Genomic DNA, 20,391 nt, shown 5'->3' with positions numbered 1-20,391 from the left:
GTCTCCTTGTGTATTGCTGCTTAGTTGTCAGGAATAGGAAACAGCTAGGTATCTGTGGGACCTCAATGCAGGGCCTCAACATGAGAAAGCAACAGTGTGAAGTAGCACCGCCATGGAAAAAGACGACACTAGGAATATCTGTTCTGCATTACTGACCAATAGATGAGAGTAAAGCAGAGAAGGAATAGCGCCCTGACTCAAAGATGTACGCAATGGCGATATTTACGGAGTTTAGTGACTATTGGCCGACCGCACTGCGCACACACAGCAATTCACTACTGCCAACGGTGGCAGTAAGGATTTCTTCTTCGTCACCTCAAGGTAAAATCCACCACTGTGAGAATCCAGATGCAGTCTGTGAGACTGCACTGGCTTCACTGTGACTGGCAGTGGCTTCTTATTGGAAGTCCAACCTGCCAGTCACACAAGGCAGTCCTGTTGGAAGGTGTTCCCTCCCTCCAGGATGACTCTACTGGCTGCCCATAAAAACGGGTTCTGAGCATGTGCAGTACTGAGGACGATATTGCACATGCGCCAGACCAGGGACTGTGAATATGCCTTTATGGACTGCTGCCGAAGCAGCCCATAGAGGCAGGGGGCCAATGCTTGCACAGTACCAAAGAAGCTAATACGCATGCGCTGGTCGTTCCACCGCAGGCATCGTCGGGGAACTGAGGGCCCAACTTCTCCACACTTCTAGTCAGAGGTGGATCGTGGAGTTTTGCAGGTAGGATCTCAGAACCGACCATTGCAGTGGGTGGGGGTCGTGATCGGATCGTGATCACATCAGCCACATTTTCGCGGCGGGTTGGCAGCGCCGTCAGCTCGTGAGCGGGTCCTACGTCCCTGTAACGACCCGCTCACGAACACCATCATCCTGATGTGTACCGGGCATAAGAGTGGCTGGAACAAGAGAAATCTGAAGGAATAAAGTGATACATCTACTGTATGATACAATGTTGCAACATACAGTAGATATGTTGCCAAAAGTAAGCCCCAAGGCAACAAAATACACTCTAGGTAATACCATAGTACAAACCACATTAACAAAAACTGTCAATAAGGGCAACAGCAGCCCAGATACAGTAACTCAAATAATAGCAGACACCTACGACCTAACAGCTAGGTCTGTTTTTTGAACACAATAATTATTTTCCAATCTTTATTCACTAATATCTACTCTCTATCTATCTTGATTTTTAACAAATTGTGAAAAATATAAAAATAGTACATACCCCTTAAAATAAGGGGCATTCTTAGGGAATTCTAATAAAAGTTACATTTTATAACCCCCATTCTCCCTTTTCAGTGGAATTCGGTAAAGGTATCAACAGAGTACACCAGTTATATCTCATTCTTTCATCCTTCTAACTTATACATGACAGTGCTGTCTGCAGGAGCCCCTGCCACAGGACACCGTCACCTGCCCGCGCTGTTGGAGACCTGGACATGGGGAGAGCTGAAAACACGTGGGTGCCACTGCATGGAGACCCCGCATTGATGACTGGTAAGGAGGGGAAGTGCCTACACCCAATCTCACCCCCTCCCCTTTATCCCTCTAACTCCCTTTTCTCTTTCTCACCTCTCTCTCCCTTCCCTTTCTCTTTCTCACTCTCCCCATCCCTTTTTTCTTTTCGGGGTGCTCTCTCCCGCACCCCTCTCCCCCACATTCCCCTAGCAGGTTCCCCAGCCCACCCCCCTTCCCCGACAGCATCCCCTGCAATCTCCCAGCACTGTCACCAGTGCACCTACTCATTCCCCCTGAAGCATAGCCTGCTCCCTTTCCCCCTGCGATCTCCAAGCACTGTCACCAGCGCACCTCCTCATTCCCCAAGCAAGTTGCGCCCCCCCCTAATCTCCCGCCAGTGTCCCCAGTGCACTTCCTCATTCCCCCAGCAGGGTCCCCGTCCCCCCCTGCCATGATCCCCAGCCCCTCCACAATCCCCCTGCAGCATCCCCAGCCGCAAATGAAATCTTCCAGTAGTCTAACCGGTGCACCTCCTCTTTACCCCAGCAGGTTCCCCAGTCCCCCCTACCCACAATTCCCCGGCAACTTCCCCAGCGTCACATCCCCACCTTCTCATTCCCCACCAGGTTCCACAACACCCCCCCCCCCCCCCCCATCAACTGTCTCGCCAGTGTTCATAGCGCATCACCTCAATCCCGCAGCAGACCCCCTCCCCCTGCGATCTTTGCACCGCCTCATTCTCCCGACAGGATCCCAGCTGCACATAAAAACCCCACCTCCTGCAATCTCCTGCCAGGGTCCATAGACCCTCCTCACATCCAACCGCAGCATCCCAAGCATGATTTTGCACGCAAATCCACCATCCACGGTACCCACACACCCATCCACCCCCGAAACTGCCCTTCACTCAACCAGTCCATCCCCGCACCTCACAAACCCACACCACCCAACCGGAGAGACCCAGCATGTGTAACTCCAACACCCGCAGTATCCCCACACCTGCGACTACCTCACCCGCACCACATCCAAACACCCTCCCCCACCCATGTCACCCTCGCACCCCACCCACGCCACTACCACACCCACGACACCACCGCGCCCACTCCTCCACCACCCACAGCACCCCAGCATCCACTTTCAAAACACCACAACCACATCTCCAACACCCGCAGTACACCCACACCCGCCCCTCCCCCATGGCACACCACCCTCTCCCCATCAACAACACGCACAAACCCCATCCCTCACCCACGCCAACCCCATGCCCGCCCCTCCAACAGCGATGGCACACCCCCCGCTGTCCATCCCCAACCCAACTACAGCACCCCCACCCACAACACCCATATGCGGCCCTGCACCTAACCAAACTACACCACCCACACGGCCCAACCCTGCAACTGAAACTCCACCACACACAGTATCCCCAAACCCACCACTCCCCCACCCACACAACCCCCAAGCACAGGGCCGGCGCTACCCACTCAGCAGCTCCTGCAAAGCAGGGAGGCGCCTTGCTGAAAAGGCGCTGTCTCCCTCCCTGCTCTGCTAAAGCTGCCTTAGCCCTCACTGTCACTGCCTCCTGCATGCTGCCCGCAGCGCCTGTCTGACAGCGGGCGGGCGGCAGTATAAACAGCTGTTCCCTGCACTGAGAGTGCACACAGCCTGCAGTGCCTGTCATTGCTCCCACGTCAGCTGTCGTTCAAATGACGAACAGGCAGCAGCGCCGCCTCCCCTTCCTTACCTCTTCTCAGTGTGCTGTGCCAGTGCCACTGCCAGTCCTCAACACTCCGCCCCCACTCTATCTCCTCCCCTCTTCTTCCATCTCCTCCGTCTCTCCCCTTCTTTTCCCCCTCAGTCATGAGAGGGGTGTAATGGCGTCCTCAGCGTCCTGCCTACGCAGATAGAAGGGGAGGGACTGCACAAGAGTTAGACAGCAAAAGAACAGTGAGTATTTTATTATAAATGTTTACAACATTTTTTTTAATAATTGTAGATTTTTTTTATATTAATTTAGACACTTTTTAAATAATGGGCTGGGTTATGTGCTAGGTGGCCATACACACTGCAATAGCAGCATGCGATGCAATGTGCACTCCTGCGGGCATCGCATCGCACAGTACAAAAAGTATGTGCTGCACATACTTTTTGTACTGCTTTCGGATCGCATCCCACACACATTGTATGCGATTCTCGCAGCGTGTATGGGCACCTTTAGTGCCTGCAACATTTTGGGGACACAGCACTGAGATGGTGTATGCATACATGTACATGCACCCGAGATCCTCCTTAGGATTGCATGTTGCATACGCTCCCACAATTGGGCTGCAGCTTGTTGCAATGGCAATGTGAAAGGGCGCAAAATTTATGGTTTGCAGGAGGGCGCAGGACACCCTAGCACCGGCCCTGCCCAAGCACCTCCTTCCCACCCATACCACCCAAACCTCACCCACACAATAACTGCGTTCACAGGTTAAGCCCCTTAGGACGGTGTGAAAAGCGCCCGCAGGGCGCGATGAATCACTTAGTACCATACATACATACACACACACATCATGTACTCATAGCATACACTCGCCCAAACAAACATCAGGACAGCCCCTGAGCCCCCCCCCCCCCCCCCCAGCATAACACCCTGGTCAGATAAAATGCTTACACCAGCTGCTGACTGGGTATGGTCAACAACCATCAATGATTTTTAATCATTGATGGTTTATGACCGATGTCGAATACTTTTGCCATCAATGTGGGAGAACCAGATGGTTTCCCTACATCGATAGCAAAGGAGAACTGATGTTTCCTTTTTTTTCCTTCAAAGTGCCGGGACACGGAGCATGGCTCCGCCCCTGACACACACAAGTCCCGCCCCCGAGTTCTGTTTGGCCCAGGGGCCATTCAGTCAAGTATAATGGATGACCATCGATAGCTAAAACTATCGTTACCTATAAAATAGTTTGCCACTATTGATGTCTGGGTGCAGAATCACCATCCATGGCAACCGTCAGTGGCATCTGCACCGATGGCCATCCCTACTGCTTACCCCTCTCCCAGCCTGCTCTCTCAGACAGCCACAAAGCACTGCCTGGGAGCAACTGTAGACTGTCTCTTGTATACAGCGCCCCCTACCTCCAGTCAGCCCAGCAGCACCCTGTCACTCTCAGTGCAAATAGAAATCGGTCAGCTGCAGCGATCGATCAGCGGGCAGGTGGGTTTCTAGATACTCAGACACCCCCCTCACACACACACACACACACACACACCTGCATACACGGGAGGGGCCGTCAGGTCTAGCCTGGCCAATGAGACCAGAAAGGATTATGGGAAATAATACAGTAGCTGGGGAGCTGAGGAAGCTATGCTATATACACTATAGAGCAGGGGGAAAGGCACACAGATTAATGGTAATAAAAATTAGGATGTTACCGGAAAAATGATGACAATGAATGGAGGCTGCTGAAAGGTGGTAAGGAATTAGGTAGAGAAACATTTTATTTGTATGTAAGAGATACATGAAAGGTAATAATAATAATAATGACCTCATAATGATAAACGCTTAAGTACATCTGCTGCAGCAGCATCAAGAACAGGATCCAGTGACATTTTGTACAAGAAGAAAGACAAAGAAGAGAGAAAAAACATAAAAAAGACAAAGAAGAAAGAAACCAAATCTGACAAAAAAAAATAAAAATACTGTAAAACCAGAACTATTATATTAATTCCTTAATACCGATTTGAATGGTTTATCTTGGTTGCACCTGGGAATATATTTCCATACCTATTAGTGTTATTAGTTTTACATGTACGCATGTTTTATTTACAAACATAGGGGGGGAATTTACTAAGATGGGAGTTCTATATCACATGGGATGTTGCTATGACAACCAATCAGATACTATCTATTATCTTTTAGAAGTTGCTAAATAAATAAGTAGATTCTGATTGGTTGCCATAGCAACATCCCATGTGTATTAGAACTCCATAGAAATGTCTGTCTACCAGTGGTGGATTTTACTTATGGGCTGCAGACTCCCAGGTAAAACCCGCCACTGTGTGAAGCCAGATCCAGTTTTTGAGACTGCACTGGATTCACTGTGACTGGCAGTCAGGGCCGCCACTAGTAACGTTGGGGCCCGGGACTGACCTTCAGGTGCCGTGCCACTGTGGGCAGCTGCCCGGGTCACTCCAGAGGCCAGGGCCCGGGACAGCAGTACCCCTGGCACCCCCCTGTCGGCAGCCCTGCTGGCAGTGGCTTCTTATTGGAAGTCCGACCTGCCAGTCACCCAAGGCAGTCCCATTGCGAAGTGTTCCCTCCCACTGGGATGCCGCCTTGGGCTGCTCATATAAATGGGTTCTGCGCATGTGCAGTACAGAGGACGATGCTGCACATGTGCTGGACCAGGGACTGTGAATATGCTTCTATGGACGAAGAAGCTACTGTGCATGCGCTGGTCACGTGACCGCGACGGGGTTAGGACCGGCAGAAGGGACCAGCAGGCGCCAGCGACCAGTTGGGAACTGGCAGTGGAGTCCACTGGGGGGCCCGGCATGTTTTAAATCATACAATCCCTACCGTGGTCTGCAGGACATTTCCCAGCCTTATATCACTGTATAGTAACAATGTTTAGCCAGTAACTCACGCACGAGTTTGTTGCGTTGTGCGGCGGCGTCATGTTTGCACCCGGTCTCCAGGCAGCAATCGCTGGACCAAGGAACACAGACAAGGGTGGCAGGACGAGGCTTGTACATGGCAGGGGGCAGGAAGATTGCTGTTAACTCAGCCATTAACCTAAACGCATCACTAGGGATAGAATAGGCGCAGGCACATTAACCCCGTACACCCCAGAGAACGCTGCTCGGGACATGGAACGCATGGACGGCAGCGGTCACTGATTCGTAACAACAGATTTCAATTTTCCTGATTTTTTTTTTAAACTGTTAGTAGTCTAAGGGGATTATTAGGATTTGCTCAGAGCGGGCCAGTATCACACTCATGAGGTGTTCGTTCTGAGAGGGGAGGGAATGGGGCTGGCAGGGGGGCTGTAGCAGGATAACAACCCAGTGTTTTATGGGCATTGACATAAAATTGCTAGCTATTCCCTAAATATTTTGAAATTACTGGCCGGATGTTGATTGGCTGAGAGAATTCTCTCAGCCAATTAGATGGGAGGCTGCTGATTGGCTGAGAGAATTCTGTCAGCCAATCAGTGTCCGGCCAGGCATTTCAAAATATTCAGCAGCCCCATCCTGCCCCGCCGCCCAGCAAAATGTGGCTTAAAGTGCCCAGCCATTGCTGCTCCCACTGGACCCCACTGCCCATGACTACAAGTTCCCACCCCCAGCAGGACGGACCCTGCTGCATGCCCCCCCACCATGGCAGCAGCTCCACAGGAATATTACATGCAAGTAATAATGGCACATCTGATGCCAGATCACATGTGAGCCTTAGGACAAATCGGCACAGTGTACGGCATAAGCACCGTCACAAATATTAAAGCACATGGGGCTATGGCTTGTAAAGTACAGATGAAATGAAACTAAAATGCGATAGACTTGTTCAGCCAGTCCCTGCAGGTCACATGATCTCACATATCCGGTCCCTGTCCTTTTTATACCTCCGGGAGCAGCTGCTCCATCTGTCTGCTTCTCCCTGGGGCCTTCTTTAGGAGCTCTCCTTGCATCTGCCAGAGATAGCATCTGTCACAGCCGGACACTGCCCTGATGTCAGCCATCTTGTCCATTGTCCCTACTCCTAATTTGTAGGGAAAAATACAACAAATTTGCCTCTGGGAAGAGTATGATTGATTGTCCCTCCCTCTCTGATGGTACCTTACGGTCTTACCCCAAATGATCACAAGTGCGGTTTAGTGAACCTGACGGTTTTTCAACTGCAGGATTCATTAAAGGCTGAAGCACTGTAACATCCGTGTTGTACAAATCAGGCATCGCCGACTCTATTGTGTACATGGTAAGAAGACAATTCCTGCTCCTCTGACGGGTGTCTGCCGAAATCACAGAGGACTGACCAGTATTGGCCTCTATAACAGGCTCCCGCACCTGTCTGCATGTATGGATGTGACATCATGACCTTTTGTTTATATGGTGCTTTATAATACAATTGTGCATCAATGCAAAGGATGGCCTACAATGACCATGTATCCAACAGTAGAGGCCCAAACAGGATGGGTGCTTGGTTCCGAAGGGAGTCTGGACTAAACCATCAACAGCAGGGCCGGACAACCTCCAGCATGTTCTTGGGCTTGAATCTCCTGGGATTCAGGCTCTGCCAACTGAGACTGAGACGAAGGGTCCAGGTACGGCTGCTGGTCCATCGGCAATTGCGCCACGTTTCTGCCCAAGCCAGGACTATAAGAGGGCCCAGGTGGCAGCAGTGTGGTTGGAGGCCTGGTAAGCTGCCCACAGGCCGGCAGCCATGGAAGAGATGCATCAGTATTATGAAATTAGCACTGGCCATGAGCCAATCGGAGCTCGCGGACTGGCAGCCAGGCTATGGTACAAGGGAACTTATTCTGGTCCACACGCTACGCTGAGAATGTTGCAGCACTACGCGGGGAAAAAATGCCGCCCCCCCCCCGCACGGCTGTGAATAGATGATTTGCATAATAATCCATTCGTAGCCTTGGGTGTGGGGGAGAAATTATTTGAGGGTCAGCGATTAAATTAGAATAACCCCCAATTTGTGTGTGGCTACGGTACAGTGTGTGTGTGTGTGTGTGTGTGTGTGTGTGTGTGTGTGTGTGTGTGTGTGTGTGTGTGTGTGTGTGTGTGTGTGTGTGTGTGTGTGTGTGTGTGTGTGTGTGTGTGTGTGTGTGTGTGTGTGTGTGTGTGTGTGTGTGTGTGTTTCCTCAGTCCTAGGCACCACAATTTCTAATGGCAGCCCTGAAGGTGTCTGACTGCACCAGCCGTACAAGCCGCACTCTGCTTCCCTCTTCCTGATTGGCACAGAGGCGAGCAGCACAGTTGTCAATGCCCCTCCCCTTTGAACAACCCATTCACCTCCAAGTTCTGTTTCTGTTAAAATGAGACAGACATGTGACTCCATATACGACAATGATCTCCCATATTGGACTATAGGGTTGTGTTACACAATGAAGGAGACCAGTCGCTCCCATACTATCATCATGGGATACGGTCATTAGTTCTACAGCAACTAGGTCAACAAGCATTGGGTCGACGCCACTAGGTCGACAGGCAACAAGGTCGACATGGGTTTTGGTTGACATGGCTCTAGGTCGACGCAAGCATTAGGTCGGCATGGGCAAGGTAGACAGTCAAAAGGTCGACATGGGGTTTTTCACTGTTTTTTGAGCCGACATGTGCCGACGGGGGGTATTTCATGCCCTACCATCCACTAGGCATGGTGGGAGAATAAAATAGTGTGCAGAACGCAGCGAGGCACCGTGCCCGAAGCATTGTGTGCAAAGCGAGTGATGCGGTGCATTTCAAACTGTGTCCATGTCGACTATGTTGACATTCGGGTCAGAAAAAGGGGAAAAACCTCATGTCAACCTTTTGACGGTCGAACTTGCCCATGTCGACCTAATCGTTGTGTTGACCTAATGTCCTTTCGACCTAGACCCATGTCGACCTTGCTGCCTGTCTTCCTAGTGGTGTCGACCCAATGCTTGTCGACCTAGTTGTTGTACCTAGTTGAGTCTAATTCCTGATGTTACGTCACCAAGGGATAGAAGCATTCACAAAGTCCTAAGGACCAGGGAAAGACGCCAGTCCAGGTTACAGAAGTCGCCGCAGACTTGTAATATAATAATGTAAGGTATGAGGGTTTATTACTGTATTCCCACCCACAGCCCCTAGTAATACAGGGAGTCTGAGCTGGCCAAAGATGCCAGAATGCTTTTGCCATCGATAGGGGAGAACAAGAGGTTTTCCCACCATCGATGGCACAGCATAACTGAAAGGACACAAGGTGTAGGGATAGCTCTGCCCCCAGACAGCCCCTTCCCTGGGTTCTGATTGGCCCACAGGCCAGTCAGTCAAACAACAGGGATGACCATCGTTTGGTGAAACCATGGATAGTTGACAACCATAAATGACACCTTGTCATGTCCCCATCGATGGTTACCACACCTGTACACCCCGTCTATTACACCAATCCCTTCTGTCTATGATGTATGACGCTGCCGTCCAATATAGCATTAGTCCATGTCCTTTGTCATTGGGGTTACTGTATAATGTCGCTGTGATGTCACATAACAAATAACCTCCACTCTTATATACTCACGAGTCACGCCTCAGTCTATGTTGTGGTCTTTTTTTAATTAAAATAAATCACTTAATATAAAATCACTAGAATATTATATATTGATATAATAATGAGAGCAATTTGTGGAACTACAAGTCTCAGAATGCCCAGCCACCCTACCAATTCCACACGGCTTCACGGCCATCTATTGGCAGGTAAAATACAGATGTTAGCAGAACATTATATAACAATTTGTCAAAGTCTTTGCCACGCGTTCCCCTGTATAACAGCAGGGGGGGGGGGGGGGTAACGCGCAGGTGTCAGGAGGACACAAATACTATGCAGACATCGGGGGCTTTCAGCGGCTCCATTCAGGTGGGGGGTCCCGAGGCCCCTTGGGTTTTCCTATGCGAAAGTTAAATCCTGTGGGGGTTAAACAGAGAAATTAATATTTAGACGGACGTTCTGGTTTCTTTTGTGCTTTCGGATCTTAGGACAAACAGGTGGGGATTATAGGTCAACTACGTCGGCATTGACAAGGGGTAGACATGCGCTTGGTCAACAGTGACAAGCGCATGTCTATGCGCTGTTATGAAACTACACATCCCAGCATGCCTTGCCATACTTTTAGCATCCCCTAATAGCAAAACTGTGGCAAGGCATGATGGGACTTGTAGTTTCACAACAGCTGGAGGGCCATAGTTTGGACATGCCTGCTTTATACTGTAGTAGACAGATCTGATTGGTTGCTATGGGTAACATCCCGCAGTTGGGCCACACCCCAAAATGTTTAGAGGGTGATAAAACACGCTAAAGTCGAGGGGGAGTGTTATTGTACACCCCCCCCCCCCCCCCACCTCAGCAGTAGCAGCACACCTACAGCATGTGCAGTGCTGACAGCAGGCTCAGCATGAGTTCTCATGCTGTCAGTAGGTGTGTGCTTCTGACCGGGAGGAACGGATGGGGTTTGACCAGGGCCCCTCCAGCAGGCCTGGGCCCCGGTAATTAGTACCTGCTCCCCCTCCCTCTCGGCAGCCCTGACCAGGGGTCTGGAGATGGTATCAGAGCGCCAATTACCTGTCCTCTAGCATCCCCCTATCTCTTTTATAGCGCATAACATCTAGCTTCTGCAGCGGTGCTGAGCCGTACTTAGCGGTACAGAAGGTCCCAGCTACGGCTGCTTACAGCGACCAGAAATCCCAGTATGGGCATCCGCCGGTAATTATTCTGAGCTGGGCGTATTTAAACCACCGCCTGTGTTGCAGAATAGGATCATCCCTCCTAGTGGTGACATTATGACGCCTTACTCTCTCCAACCTGTTACAGAGCATTGATACCGTACCAGAGTGCCAATGAGTGTCTCAGCCCGCTGTACCCTCCACTCACCGATTCCCCCAGGGATGGCCGGTACATGTCCTTTGGTAGCGTCAGTCATATATTCATAATCATCAGGAGTCTCGGCTGCAATGAAAGCGTTAGAGAAGATGCAGTGACACGTAACGGAACCCAGCAGTACTCGCCCTATTCAGCAGTCACTGGGCGTCATTGGGCGTACTTTGAACCTGATTCAGAGATTTGCATCACCTCTGAATCAGCCCCAATGCTCCCAAAACGCATGCATAGAAAAATGTATATATTCCCCCCGTCTACTGAGCTACATGCATGCCATGTTTTCTGGAAGAGCATTGATTCTTTTCATTAAAGGACTTGATTTTAGCAAGCCATCTGCGGTTGCAGAAATCAGGGCTTAACATCCACAGAATACGACGCGGCGCGTTTCGTGACTTGTAGTTGCACTTCTATATGAAAAGAAGTCACTGGGTGCATTTCGACCAATGAGATAAAACCATTTAAAAAACACGCAAAGGTGACGCGTGTAATACAGTCGCGCCTAATGTGCCCCACTTTCATGATCAATCCAAAAAGGAAAGTGGAGCTTGGTCACCGGTCCAACCTGGGCCGGACTCGGCTTAGACCCCTTTCACATCGCTGACTGGACCAGAGTTATTCGGGGTCTAGCCATCCACAACTGACCCAGGTGCAACCCAGGTCATCGTGATCTGGGTCAGACCAATCACACTGCACCTTCACCCAGTTTTGTCCTTGGTCACCTGGACCCAGATTCTTTTTCCTGGCCAGTTTGAGACTGAGCCCCCAGGTCAATTGTAAAGAAAAAAAGGGTTGTCACTGCGCTCTGATAAGCTGCTCGATAGGGAAGGGTTAAGCAATATGGTTAGTAAATCAAGCGCTTGTATTTTTGTGCATGCCGGAAAAAACTGGGATGAAAAATAAAAAATGAAATAAAATAAAAATAAAATAAAAGAAAAAGACAAATAATGATAATGGTAAGAAAACACTATGATATACAAAGTGGTTTGCTTAAAAGTGTTTACAGCCCCTTCTGGAGCTCTTGGAGTTTTTTGCCTCTGTATATGGGATTTTGGAGCGCACTTGGTGTTAATATCGGGGTGATTTTCCGGAGGTTGCCATTGGTAATATTCGGGAGCGTTGGTTTCCCTAACTTTCCCTAGTCTTACCTCCCCTTGCGATGTTCTTCAAGGTGCCGGCGTCTCTCTCCGTCCCCGTCTTCTTGCGCTGTTCAGCGCGGCTGCTAAACCGAAACCGGAAGTCGCAGTCCGTGCTTCCGACAGCGGCGAATGTGCCCTTCTCCTGCGTCCCTCTCTCCAACGCGTTTCAAGGCGTTAGCCTCTTTGTCAAGGATAGTGGCTGATTGATTAGCCACTGGTTTTATAGCGTTGTAGCTTAGAAAAAACTTTTTTTCTTTTTGTCTTAAAAAAACTTTATTAGTCAAAAAAACGGAAGTCAGTCTCAGTTTTGGCGGCATGCACATGGTAAATCGATAATGTTTTCATTAAGGTTATATTTTGACGATGTCTATGGGAATAATCTATTAGGATAAAGTATATGTATATGGCAATTTGGCAAAAAAGATAAAAAAGATAAATTTGGTGAAAAATAAGGGAAAAATAATTTTTTATTGTTTATAAAGAAAAAATGGAATATTAAAAATTATTTTTCTTCTTTTTCTACAAAGTCATTTCAAGAAACTTGCGAACTCGAAGTCTATGTTGAGACCTTCTGGTTTTAATGTTTGTAATTCATAGATCCACTTTGATTCACGTTTTTTCAAGTTTTCTGAGGGATCACCTCCTCTCCAATTTGGGGTTACTTTCTCAATGACATTGATTTTTAGCAGGCTTGGGTCTCTATTGTGAAGTTCTGAAAAATGCTGGGAGAGACTGTGTGTCTGGAGACCCTTTTTTATGTTGTTTATATGTTCTCCTATTCTTATTTTCAGACTTCTTTTTGTTTGGCCTACATATTGTAGGCCACACGGACACTCCAGTAAGTATACCACTCCTTTGGTATCACATGTTACGAAGTTCTTTTGTTTGAATTCTTTCTGGTTTTTGTTTGATTTGAATGATACAATGGGTTTCGTTAAATTATGACTCAGAATTAAAAGATGTCATAGACCAAAAACCAAAAATAATCTACAGAAGAGCAAAAACCATGAAACAGCACCTCACACACAGCTACCTACCTGTAGAAAAGGAAGAAAATGGATCAAACATTAAAGGATTCTTCCCCTGTCTAAACTGCACCAATTGCAAAACAACAAAAAAGAAGAAAACGAAACCCATTGTATCATTCAAATCAAACAAAAACCAGAAAGAATTCAAACAAAAGAACTTCGTAACATGTGATACCAAAGGAGTGGTATACTTACTGGAGTGTCCGTGTGGCCTACAATATGTAGGCCAAACAAAAAGAAGTCTGAAAATAAGAATAGGAGAACATATAAACAACATAAAAAAGGGTCTCCAGACACACAGTCTCTCCCAGCATTTTTCAGAACTTCACAATAGAGACCCAAGCCTGCTAAAAATCAATGTCATTGAGAAAGTAACCCCAAATTGGAGAGGAGGTGATCCCTCAGAAAACTTGAAAAAACGTGAATCAAAGTGGATCTATGAATAACAAACATTAAAACCAGGTCTCAACATAGACTTCGAGTTCGCAAGTTTCTTGAAATGACTTTGTAGAAAAAGAAGAAAAATAATTTTTAATATTCCATTTTTTCTTTATAAAAAATAAAAAATTATTTTTCACCAAATTTATCTTTTTTATCTTTTTTGCCAAATTGCCATATACATATACTTTATCCTAATAGATTATTCCCATAGACATCGTCAAAATATAACCTTAATGAAAACATTATCGATTACCATGTGCATGCCGCCAAAACTGAGACTGACTTCCGTTTTTTTGACTAATAAAGTTTTTTTAAGACAAAAAGAAAAAAAGTTTTTTCTAAGCTACAACGCTATAAAACCAGTGGCTAATCAATCAGCCACTATCCTTGACAAAGAGGCTAACGCCTTGAAACGCGTTGGAGAGAGGGACGCAGGAGAAGGGCACATTCGCCGCTGTCGGAAGCACGGACTGCGACTTCCGGTTTCGGTTTAGCAGCCGCGCTGAACAGCGCAAGAAGACGGGGACGGAGAGAGACGCCGGCACCTTGAAGAACATCGCAAGGGGAGGTAAGACTAGGGAAAGTTAGGGAAACCAACGCTCCCGAATATTACCAATGGCAACCTCCGGAAAATCACCCCGATATTAACACCAAGTGCGCTCCAAAATCCCATATACAGAGGCAAAAAACTCCAAGAGCTCCAGAAGGGGCTGTAAACACTTTTAAGCAAACCACTTTGTATATCATAGTGTTTTCTTACCATTATCATTATTTGTCTTTTTCTTTTATTTTATTTTTATTTTATTTCATTTTTTATTTTTCATCCCAGTTTTTTCCGGCATGCACAAAAATACAAGCGCTTGATTTACTAACCATATTGCTGAGCCCCCAGGTCAACCGGGCCAATACATGGATTATGGTGGTAGAGTGAAAGGGGCTGTAGGTACACTGAGCTGTATTTTAGAACTATTTCAATAGATAGAATAACAATGCGCACGGGAAACGGTCATATTGTTGACAGCACTTAGGTCAACAGTCATCGACACCGTTGGGTCGACAGATGGGAAGGTCAACAGGGTTCTAGGTCGACATGGGTAAAGGTCGACAGGTGTCTAGGTCGACATGGGTTTAGGTCGACAGGTCGTTAGGTCGATATGGTTTTTTTACAGTTTTTTGAGCCGACATGTGCCGACAGGCTGTATTTCATGCCCTACCATCCACTAGGGCAGTGGTTCCCAAACTGTGCGCCTAGGCTCCCTGGGGTGCCTCGGAGCACTTGCAGGGGTGCCTCAGGTTGGTGGTCCAGAACCAATTCTAATTATTTATGGCCAATGAAACAGGCAAAATCAGTGCTTGGGGCTTTCAATTATAAAATATGTGGGGAAACAGAAGTGAATCGTGTTCCTCACCACATAACTGGACCTAAGGATGACATTTAAGCACAACTTATTTCATTTAAAAAAATATATATTTATTCTTGGTAACAAACTTTGGCCTAGGGGTGCCCTAAAAATTATTCTGATACTCTAGGGTGCCTTGATTCAAAAAAGTTTGGGAACCTCTGCACTAGGGTGTGGTGGGAGAATAAAATAGTGTGCCGAGTGCAGCGAGGCACCGATCCTGAAGCATGGGGAACGATACGAGGGGCTGCGGTTGACTTCCAACTGTGTCCATGTCGACTGTGTCGACATTCGGGTAAAAAAACAGTGAAAAAACCCATGTCGACCTAACGTCCTGTCAACCTAACCCATGTCGACCTAACGCATATGTTGACCTAAACCCAAGTCGACCTAGAACCCTGTCGACCTTCCCACCTGTCGACCTAATCACGGTCGATAAAACGATCCACACCCATGCGCACTGCGTGGGTAACTGAAATGGGCGTGGGCGATATGGACCCCTCTGCGCCCACTATTGGCACGCCACTGATATTTGCACTGGTCAGATAAAGATTAGTTGTGGCACAAAAGACATGACATGACTGAGACACAACATATAGCGGGTTTGTATATACATACATTCAACAGGATTGCACATAGAACACTTTCTGTAACGCATCTTTTTTTATTATATATAACCAGCCGCCCCTGGAGAACCATATATCGCCCTAAGGCTGGGGTAGAGATATTTGATGCTGGAGCCACAAGCTCCGGCATGTCTCAGCTGCTATAGGCGGCCAAGGCATTGTGGGAAATAAGTTTGTTATACATTGTTTATTACCATCACCCTGACAACGTAAGCCCCGGGGGTGCCAGTGTTAGCACAGACCTCTGCCGTTCTCCCAATTACACTGTGCTGTATTGTTATAAATAGGGACAGCCATCGGGGTGACTTCTATCGATAGATAATATGAACGGAACCATTGATGGTATGAAACCATGCAATAGGCCGATAGTTCCTGTTGGACTCGGAGCTGCCCGTCTAGTAGTTGCGCAGTACAGTGCAAGTGTGACAAAATACAGTCCGAGGCCACCATCGATGGCAGGAGACCATCTGTATCTCTGCCACTGATGGTAAACTCAGTCACAACCGGTAGATGACTATCGATGGTTTCTAACCCTCCCATCTCCATCTCTACCTTGAAGTTCCTTCTTTTTCAGCAAGGTCTATGGGCCAGATTCTCTAAGCTTCAAAATTGATAAAATCCAGAGTGATAAACAGCCAGCCAATCAGCTCCTACCTGCCATGTCACAGGCTGTGTTTGAAAAATGTCAGGCAGGAGCTGATTGGCTGGCTGTTCATCACTCTCCATTTGATCACTTTTGAAGCTTAGAAAATCTGGCCCTATGTCTTATTGGTAAGGGTCATTGGCTCAACCCTATTTCGGTTGACCCTTATAGGGTTGACTTAGTGACAGTATCCCATCTTCTATATGGAGATTGTTTGATCGTTCCTGGAGCCACAATGTATTGATAGCCTCCCCCTACACACGCCTATTCCTCCCTCTGAATGTTCCATTATTCTCTACCTTCCTTTGTCAGTCCCGCAAAACTCCCCTCTGCCAAACCCTGCCACAGCCAGATCTACAGCCACCTCAGGATCCAACAGTGTACTACGCTCTTGCTGCAATATGGCAGTGTGCACTTATGACCTAGGGCTCTCATATCTCCCGAGTTCTCTTATAATACATATTTTCACTACAATGAAGAAAGGAATGGGTATTATCAGCTATAATGTCAGCAGGTACACCTAGGGTCCTCCTGCAATTTAATTTTAGGGGTTTTTTTTGCAACAAAATCTACATTTACCCTTCCAGGCGATGAGGGTTCTCTACCCAGGAGTGAAAATTAAATTGAACAGGGCGGGGAAATTGGTGGCAACAAGGCGATCACATGGAACCGCCCTGAATTGTGGTTGCGTCATGGGAGTGTTGTAGCCGTGTACGTAAAGCTCTGTGCGAGCCATGCATATGGGAAAGAGAATCCTTAAACCCCTTTAACCTGGCATGGGGAAAGTGCAAGCAGAGATAGTAATAATGCCAGTGCCATGTGGGAGTGGCCGTGCTGTGTGATTGTGGCCAGTACTGCATGGGTGTGACCAGTGCTGCGTGGGTGTGACCAGTACTGCATGGGCGTAGCCAATGCCATGTGGGTGTGGCATGTGCTATGAAGGGGTGTTAAATTCCTGCACTGCCAGCCTTAATGTCTCCCTAAATATGTCAGATAAAAACTGCGTCATAATGTAAGTAAAATACAAATTTAATCATTAAGATTTACAACCGACTGTGGCCAACCGGTAACTGGTTATCTTAATCAGGGGCCTATATTTATATGAAGGCCTGAGCTGGAGCCCCATTATAAATCTTGGCCCTGGGCGGCTGCCACATACTCGTACACCCCCCACCTCTCCGGGATAGCCACACAGAGACATAATGTACACAGAAAACATTGTTTTATTGACAAGTTAGAGACGTACATACAAATACAATAATACAGGACAAAACAGACTTCCTAACGCTCGGCCATAGAACGCATCCAACACAGGATCATTATTCTCCCTCTGTAATTACTTATTTCCCCCCATGGCGCACATAAAACCCTCCCCGGCTCCTCTCCGTTCTGCTGATGCAGAAGGTTTGTGAATCAATAAGTTATTTGCTCCGAGGCCCTGCACAGAGCTGCAGGCTGGGATGGATGGGCCTTCCCAGATACAGCGCATACGTTACGGTCGGCCTCACTGGAAAATACACCGTAAAATGGGCCTAATTCAGACCTGACCGCTAATTAGACAATTCGCAAATTAAGTGATTATCGAAAGAATGTGTACTGTATGCACTGTGCATGCGTGAGAGGAATTAGTGACAGATTGTAAACGTAATCCCCTAGGAATTCTCACATTAGCGGTGAAATCTGAATTAGGCCCAATGTACCCCCCCCAATGATTGGTCCGCTATAAGGTGCCCATTTCACCCACAGACACGCAGTGCCCATAAAATAATAGGTGTGGTATAGCTCGCAGATAATGTCGACACTGGGAAAAGGTTGACGCTGCACAGGTTTGAATGTCAACACCTAAGCACATGGACCCTCAAAAATTCCCCTTGAATGCGTTGCTTCTCCCACCGCGCTGCAGGCCAGGTTCCCCTTTTACCATTCCCACGTGTTAGTTTTTTCATGCGTCAACCATTGCCATTTCGACCTATTGCTTGTGTCGACCTATTGACTATCAGCCATCTGGACACCTATAATAAAACATCCCACACATCTGAGCAGACACCAGCCAGCATTCACCAGAACAGTAACCCATTAATGCACCCATGACCAGTACTCCTGGATGCTGCGGACCAATCATACTTCACCCGACCACAAATATCCAGTGATGTGATTGGTAGAAATACAGAGGGACGTGCACTGATATCCAGCTCTGCACTCTGATTGGATTGTGGGGATCAACAGAGAAGACACAGCGAGCTCTATACACCTGAGAATGCTGAAACGGTGGAACTTCACGATAGGGCAGATGTACTAAGCCTTGGAGAGGGATAAAGTGGAGAGAGATAAAGTATCAGCCAACCAGCTCCTAACGGCCACACCACAGGCTGTGTTTGAAAAATGACAGTGCGGAGCTGATCTGTTACTTGTACTTTCTCTCTTTGCATTTTATCTCTCTGAGGCTTAATACATCTGCCCAAAAGTCTAATCTACTAACACCATTTTTGTTCTAAAAATACAGCTCATTTCAGCCTAAAGTGATTGGTTGGATTACCATTGAGAGTGGGCAAACTTTGCTGCTGTATTACATGTGCCCCCTCTAGTGTCCGACACATGCAATCACAGGTATAGGATGGCACCCAATCTCCTCCAGCTCATAGGTGATAGAACCACCATGTACTTCTCTGAGGAGTATAAGCAGGGAACACATGGGACAGATCCTCTACCACTGCAGGCGCGATGGCTGCCATTGGGTGGGGGGCTGAAAAAAAAGGCCAGGTCAACCTCCCCCCATGCCTGCTAACAAGAGCAGTGCACACACCCCAGGCTAGTACACGGCTTGTCCCTTTCCAAGGAAGCATAGCCGTGTGCCGTCCCCTCCCATGGGGAACTTCCAAGTCAATGCACCCTATTGACCACTTTCGCTAAGCTTTGTCCTGCAAAACCTAATCTGCACTCGGCAAGCAATGCCTGCGATCCCATTGGACAATGCAGACTTTTACTTTCCGTCAGCTTGGCTCCAAACCCATTTGCTCTCCCTTGAAAGAAAAATGGCGGCTGCGGCACAAAGACCGGCAATTGTAAATGAGCGGTATCAGTGCTATATATCCAGCCCCAAGTCTCAATTCGCCATAGGCAGCTGCCTCTACCGTCTAATTCTAGTTTTCCGCCCGTCCCACTTTCTGGTAACCTATTTAATACTGAATGTTCCTCCCGTACTGCGAGAGAGTGGGATCCCGCCCACAATGTCTGACGGTCCTAGGTCACATGATCTAGCATCAATCCATTTCCGCTGATACGAAACAGCACATAGAGCGAAGCACCCCTGACATAAGTCCAAGCACACTCATCCTGCCCCTGCCTACCCCTTTACCTGTACTCGGTACTTGGAGGACCTGATTATATTCAATAGGGGACACCTCGGGGGGGCTTCGGCCTCCAGCCAGAACGTAGGAGGAAGAGATGGGACTGCTGTTGGTTGGCATCAATACACATGTGGATGCCCGATTCTGTTTAGGAACCACGGCGCTGTAGAGCTGGTTGGTGGGCGTAACGGGTGCCGCGCGAAGTCCGATGTTGTCATACTCGTGAACGGAGTACGCTGGGCCTCGGTTGCTGAAGTTGGCAGGCAGACTCGTCGGTTCCGCCGGGGCGGTCGCTGGTCTCTTGATGACCACCGCGTACGTTTCGTTCATGTTGGCGCAATCTGGCGGTAGTGACACGCTGTGTGGGAAGAAGAGAGGAGACCGGATGAGCTTCAGCAGACAGTAGCAGTATCCGTTCCCCACACTCACTGGACCAGCCAATCGGCTCTTAGTTGCCATTTACAGGCTGTGTTTGAAAAATGGCAGTTAGGAGTAGACTGGCTGGTACTTTATCGCTCTCCAATTATTAAGGTTATATATCTGTCCCTATGGAATTTATATAAGTCTTTGAACCAGTGGAGCTTACAATCTATATGGACACACATATACACAAGGGTTAATGTTTGGTCAGAACCCAGTAACCTTCCAGTATGGTTTTGGGGTATAGGAAGAAGCTGAAGCACCCAGCTCCG

The 20,391-nt window shown here is 48.0% G+C and overlaps 1 protein-coding gene across 1 annotated transcript in view; it reads right to left on the bottom strand.

Moving 5' to 3' along the window:
- Window positions 1-9,739: 9,739 nt before the first annotated feature.
- The window catches only part of PTPN18 (protein tyrosine phosphatase non-receptor type 18), a 43,850-nt gene continuing 33,198 nt past the window's right edge, over window positions 9,740-20,391 (bottom strand). The window contains exons 13-15 of the mRNA XM_083161316.1: window positions 19,708-20,057; window positions 11,073-11,147; window positions 9,740-10,109 (exon numbers count right to left, since the gene is read on the bottom strand). Coding sequence (XP_083017442.1) covers window positions 10,045-10,109; window positions 11,073-11,147; window positions 19,708-20,057 — 490 coding nt within the window. The 3' untranslated portion in view covers window positions 9,740-10,044. The remainder of the gene's footprint in view (window positions 10,110-11,072; window positions 11,148-19,707; window positions 20,058-20,391) is intronic.

Source organism: Crinia signifera, chromosome 9, assembly GCF_055691185.1.
Source record: "Crinia signifera chromosome 9, ASM5569118v1, whole genome shotgun sequence".
In the NCBI taxonomy this organism is placed as follows: domain Eukaryota; kingdom Metazoa; phylum Chordata; class Amphibia; order Anura; family Myobatrachidae; genus Crinia; species Crinia signifera.
Note: the sequence above shows the minus strand (reverse complement) of the source record. Positions and strands in the feature narration are given on the sequence as shown.